The sequence below is a fragment of the Phalaenopsis equestris genome, unplaced genomic scaffold (assembly GCF_001263595.1).
Source record: "Phalaenopsis equestris unplaced genomic scaffold, ASM126359v1 Scaffold000255, whole genome shotgun sequence".
NCBI classification, from domain to species: domain Eukaryota; kingdom Viridiplantae; phylum Streptophyta; class Magnoliopsida; order Asparagales; family Orchidaceae; genus Phalaenopsis; species Phalaenopsis equestris.
Genome location: NW_018164697.1, coordinates 442389 through 448831, shown reverse-complemented (window position 1 = coordinate 448831; position 6443 = coordinate 442389). Strand labels below are relative to the sequence as shown.

Here is a 6443-nt window from a genome sequence, read left to right as displayed (position 1 = left end):
TTATCGCACGTAGACTCTCCACGTTTTACTTTTTCTCTTGTTTGTCACTTTGTCGTATGTCCCTTTTTATTCAATTCTTCTCCTCTTCGAATCATTTATATGGTTCGGGAGGGAGATTTATTCGAATGGGGGAAGTATACGACGATCGACAAGCTGGCGACTCCTTTTAAAAATAAAAAAAGAGAAAAATAAACGGAAACAGAGATGTAGGGTCAGCAAGCCCTCCACTTGAGAACCGGCCGGTCCAGCAAAGCTGCACCGAACTCTCTAGGTCAGTCCTCCATAGCACCTGCGTCAGTCTCCCAGGGTTATGGGAGCTTCGATCTCATTAGTTGAAGCTTTTGGTTCTTCTTCTGTAATCTAACTAGCATCGGGATACCACTAGCGTGAAGCAGAGCTGAAATGGAGTAAAACGGAGAGACGCCAACCTTTGGGCGCCAAGGCATTCCACCCAAGCGCCTCGGCGTCAGCTAACTGAGTGCCTAGACCTGACGGCAAGGCGCCAAAACCTACCTAGGAAAACTGAGAGGTCGACACCTAGGCGCCAGTCTGGTGGTGCCAAGGCACTGGAAACTGCCTAGGCAGTTTCTGCAGTTATTTCAGCACGACTTTGTGAGTTAAAGGGGTATCATAAGCAGTTCGAGAGAGCACTCCTGAACATTCTCAAGCCTTGGGAAGTCCAAGAAGGCAGAGGAGTCGTAGTGTAGAGTTAGGGTTTTGCATTTTCCACTTTCTTAGAGATTTAGAGAGAAATATGTAAGGAGATATACTAAGCATTGCAAGGAGCACTAGGAAACCTTTTGGGGCGGAATTTTCATCTCTTTGTTAGGGAAAAAAGCTAAGTATTGTGTTCTATATTATCTTGTAATGTTTGTAAATACAATTCTAGTGGATTTAATTTGTTATAAGATGATTTGTGGTGAGTAGATCTTTCTTAACTTTCTTGTGTGATAAATAGTTGGGTGTATAGGATGTTAGGATGCTTATAGAATTGATCATTAAACATCAATGTGATGAGTATTCTTCAAAACTTAATTTACTTTTCATACTGGTCATATAAACATTTAAAATTTGTTGTGATTCATTATGACTCAAAAGAGCGATGGAGGAACAGTTAGAGTATTCACATTGAACTATAGGTTATAAAACAAAAGTAAATTATAGGGAGATGCAAATAGATAAGGAAATAGTTTTTGATGGGTTTAAATTGGGGTTTAAGGAATTAAAATCAGTTTAACTAAACTTCTTTATGCACTCGGAATAGTATAAAAAAGATAATTGCTCATATTTGTCACTAGCCACATTTGCAATTTGAAGTATCTATTCCTACACAATCACTTATCTCATCACAAGAGAGGGGTAACTTTTATAATTTGACAATCACAGAACCAATTAAGTTATGTAGGTCTTAATATTAGAATTAATTGAAGTTGTGCAATTGTTGGTAGAACTTTCACTTAATCACAATTCCAAACTAAGACCTAAAAGTAATAGACTAGAATTTTTGTAAGGGATTCATTACCTCATTCTCTGTGAGAGCGACAATCCGGACTCAATAGAGTCATATATTATTGAAACGATACGTATAATTACGTGAGGAACTTTAGTGTGCAAGAACACCTAATTTTAAGAACTCAATCAAGTTGTTAAGGATCGGATCAAGTCTCTAGTGTCATTATCGGGACTTACATTATTGTGAAAATCGCTAGAGTAGATCAAGTTTCGGGCCCCGTGTCGGGAAAACAAAGCTAAAGAACTTTAGGAAAATTTTAGTTTAACCTATAAGACTTAGATTTGGAAAATTATATTGTAGTTTCATTGTGTAAGTGTTTGTTTGTTTGAAAACAAAATTAAAAAAAAAACTTATTTTTGACTGTTTGTCAAGTGTTTCAGTGATAAACTTACTAATTGAACCTTTAGTTGTGTATACGTAGTGTATGACCTGTTGGACTTGTATCATACGATTCAGAACTAGAGATGACAGAAAAATTAGAAAACATAAGAGATTTCAAGAACTTGAAGGAGAAATGTCGAGCATTCAACATAACAATTTAGATAACCATGTACCAATTAATGAACATCATAACGCGCATAGACCATTAAGAAGTTACGCTAATCCTACGGCAGAAGAAATTTACTGAAGTATTTTAACTCTTGTTGTAGAAACTAACACATTTGAATTTAAATTTGTTATTATACAAATGGTGAAGAACAACCAGCTGGGGGGAACCCCGTTTGAGGATCCAAATTTATATTTAACAAGTTTTTTAGAACTTTGCGCTACATGTCGTTATAACGGTGTGTCAAACGATACTGTTAAACTTAGACTTTTTCTCTTTTCCTTACGAGATAAAATTGAAATGTGGTTAAAATCATTAACGCCTAGATCAATTAGGACTTGGGTGACTTATCCCAAAAATTTCTAGCGAAGTATTTCTCACCTTAAAAAACTGCTAAATTTATGAATGATATTACTTCATTTTGTCGGTATGTAGGTGAGTTGATATAAGAAGCGTGTGAGAGATTTAAGAAACTTCTTAGGAAGTGACCACATCAAACTCTGTCTGATTGGTTAATTATTCAAACTTTTTACAATAATTTAGTAGGATTTCTTAGATCTATTATTGATGTTGTCGGTGGTGGTTAAACTCATTAGCACTTGTACTTCAACAGTTTTTTTTCATTGATCTCATATTTCTCCAATTGCCCTGCATTTACCTGGTAGCATATTTTCCGAAATTCTGTATCATGTGACAATGCATCTCATATTCTGTCATTCAAAGTTGGACGAATGAACATTTGATTCAATAGAGCAATCTTTCATCATTTAGCGTCACTACTAATAATTGTAAACACTCCATATCTTTAATCAACTCTTCTTGTTCTGTAATTACCCAGTTAGCACTACCACTTGTCTTCCTGCTTAGCGCGCCTGCTACAACATTTGTTTTTCCCGGGTGATATTGTATATCCAAATCATGGACTTTGATAAGCTCAAGTCATCTCCTTTGCCTCAAATTCAGCTTTTTCTATGTGAAAATATAATTCAAACTTTTGTGATCTGTTAACATTTCACATCTCACACAATACAAAAAATGCATTCATATCTTCAAAGCAATACAACTGTCGCAAGCACCAAATCATGTGTCAGATAATTCTTAAAGAGATGTGCATGAATTATTAGAGGTAACCTATTGAACTGCATTGTTGTTTATTTGTTGGGCCATTTACATACATAGCACCCGATTCTAGTGTTTTTACATATCTAACATCTAAACGTTCATTTTTACATTTATACCACCCCAATCTTTAATGTCATGTAAACAATATCATTGTTTAAACTTTTAAAAAGTGAAATATAAATTTTCTTACATAGGTAAGGTGAGATGTATGTAAATTGAAGTTTATGTGTTTTATGTGTTAGATACATAAATTGAAGTTTATGTGTTAGATACATAAATACATAGAAATTAAGTGGTATGTATGTAAATCTTACAACTAGTTTGTGAAGTAAATGTGCAACTTATTGCTATAGACTGTACACAACATTGTCACCCTTGCAATTGCCTGTAACATGTGAGAGCACTATAGATGGATGCTTGTTGACCCACCATTGGCACCATACTTTTTTTAGTGCAGCACATCAGATGTATTATATCATTCACATTTATGTTTCTTTAGCTGTGTAGTAATTATGTTAATACGAGGGTAGGCAGAGAATCAAGTGAAGGTGATTACAACAATGGTGCATAATGGAAGAATTGTGTCTACCCAATCAAGGGATTAGAGCTTCTGACTTTCGACCTTGTTTTTAAACTAATTGAGTGTTAAGTCCTACAATAAAATGTCAAACATTTCGAACTGATTTAAATGGATTTAACCTTAATCGTACCTACCACTTTTATGGATTCAAGACATTTGAATTTGATAAATCAGGATTTACGGGATTTACTAAACCTTGTTTAAGTTAAATCTTGGGGCAACTAAACACCCCCAGATATCCTTACATAGCAAAAGAACGAAACAAACTGGAGAATAAATGATAAAAGGCATTTTTAGATCAAATTTTAATATGACACTAAAAATATTGATACAAAACGGTATTGAGATGTTAGGGCCGAAACCAGCCTCATTTTTGAGTGAGGGCAAATTGTCTCCCTAAAACAAATGTGGGAGAGGCTAGGGTAACGAAAGGCAACTCATATTCCATGGGGGGCAAAACTGATATTTTAGAATGAGCAAAAGATCAAATTGTTCTCCCATAAAAGCAATAATCTGAATTTGAGGGAAGGCAAGAGCCAATTGCCCCCGCTGAACCCTACTTGGGTCCACCCGTGGAGATGTGTCATTAAAGACCTTCATCATCAAACTAGATGTTAACCAGGGTAATCAAAGCAGGGGCTCATCTAAGCAGAAAATTCCCTACATTCAGTCTCTAATGACTTAAAGTAATAATTGAAAATTTAAATCAGCATAAGCAAATCCAGGATAACAACGACTGAATGCCTCCAGCTTGAATCATCCAGTCCCAATAATTAACATTACAGCTCGTATATAAACTACCCAAGCAAATATTTTCAGGCTGCAAGCAGAAGAGAGAGAAGTCCATAAAGGAAACAAATCGACGGCGCACACTGTCAACCGACCATCAAGAAAATGCATCACAAATTGAAGGAAAAGAGGACAAGCTGACCTGATACTCCCACTCGGCAGCAATAGCCTTAGCTAGGGCCAAATTTGGGAGCTTAAGGGGTCGCTTGGAAGGGGTCTTGAGAGTGCGGTAGTCGAGCATCACCGTCCAACCGTTGCCGTCGTCTGCCATTCGGGTGGTCACCTCCTTGTAGAAGCGTTTTCCCACCACGGATCCCGTCATGAAGGTCATCGGCATCGTCACAGATACCTCGTCGCGTGTCACTGAATGCGACGATGACGATGAGTTCGGCCGCTTCAGGTATATCATATCGTCCTTCTCAGTGGTATCCGCTGGTGGTGCGAAGGAGGGGGGAGAAGAGAATTCCGAGGAAGCGGGGACGGCATTTGAGGAGAGACGACGTACTGCAGAATAGAGAAGGGATCGCCGGAGGGAGACCAGATTCGTGATTTGGTTCGCCGGCGATCCCATCTCCCTTCCTCGGAATTGGGTGCGATTTAGCGGGAACTTTGGCTAGGGCTGAGAACTTTGTGGAAAATCATGTAAATGTCTAAAATACCCTCATATTTAAATGTGTCCTATTACATAAATAGTGCCTTTGGGGCGCCCTCCGGGCCGCCACGGTGGCTGGCTGCGATCTTGGCAGCGGCGCCCAGTCATTTTGGTTAAACACCGGCTGCAGATCAAACTAAGGGCCCGTTTGGGGCAGCTTATAAGTGCGGCGGCGTTTTGAAAAACGACGCCTCATCGTTTGTTTCACGTATTGGAGCTGCGTTTATCAAAATTCTGTTTCTTTTTTACATTACACGCGGGGCTAGACCCGCGATCTGCATTCTTCGGTCGCGTTTAGCCCCAATTACTCCGCTGCCCCTTCCCTCGTTCGCGATTCAGGACTCCTTCGGCGCTCCTTTGATGGTCGAGGCGCTCCTAGTGTCGCTCCCTCCATCTTCATTCACGATTCTTCATCTTCGTTCGTAGAGCCGCTCCCTCCATCTTCCGCAGTGTCGCAGTACCACAAATCTCCATTGATGTTACGAGAGGCAGAAGCGCAGGTTGAAGCTCCAAGGAATCTTACGCACAGTTATTACCATTCATTGCAACAGGTAAATCTAGGCTATGTTATATTCCTCTATGTGTTCCTGGTTCGAATTTGAAGTTACTGCAAATTTTATTTACTGTTGGAAGAATCGATGTCTGATTTAGGGTTAGTGATTTGCTTTGGTCTTTCTTTTGGTTTGATTATTGTAGGTTGTTTGTTGTTTTGATATCTCGCTATTGTTGGTGAATGTCATGTAGGAATTACTTGGGAGATTTGTGTTTGGGTTTTTTTTCAAAACAGGGGCAGAATGGTCATTTTTCCAGAATAAGTTGTTTTCATACGCACAAACCAAATAGTTGGACAGCTTATTCGGATCAGCTGCTCATCAATAGATTATCAGAATCAGTTGCTTCTCAGCAGAAGTTGGATAAGCTGCAGCTGCCCCAAACAGACCCTAAGTGTCCCGCGTTTTCTTTTTTACATTACACGCGGGGCTAGACCCGCGATATGCATTCTTCGGTCGCGTTTAGCCCCAATTACTCTGCTGCCCCTTCCCTCGTTCGCGATTCGGGACTCCTTCGACGCTCCTTTGATGGTCGAGGCGCTCCTAGTGTCGCTCCCTCCATCTTCATTCACGATTCTTCATCTTCGTTCGTAGAGCCGCTCCCTCCATCTTCCGCAGTGTCGCAGTACCACAAATCTCCATTGATGTTACGAGAGGCAGAAGCGCAGGTTGAAGCTCCAAGGAATCTT

General features: G+C 39.4%; 1 protein-coding gene across 2 annotated transcripts in view; it reads right to left on the bottom strand.

Annotated features, from left to right (window-relative positions):
• The window catches only part of LOC110024350 (ATP synthase mitochondrial F1 complex assembly factor 2), a 20061-nt gene extending 14849 nt beyond the window's left edge, over positions 1 to 5212 (bottom strand). For both annotated transcript variants that reach the window (XM_020724263.1, XM_020724262.1), the window contains exon 1: positions 4694 to 5212. In XM_020724263.1, coding sequence (XP_020579922.1) covers positions 4694 to 5122 — 429 coding nt within the window. In that variant the 5' untranslated portion in view covers positions 5123 to 5212. The remainder of the gene's footprint in view (positions 1 to 4693) is intronic.
• Positions 5213 to 6443: the final 1231 nt, after the last annotated feature.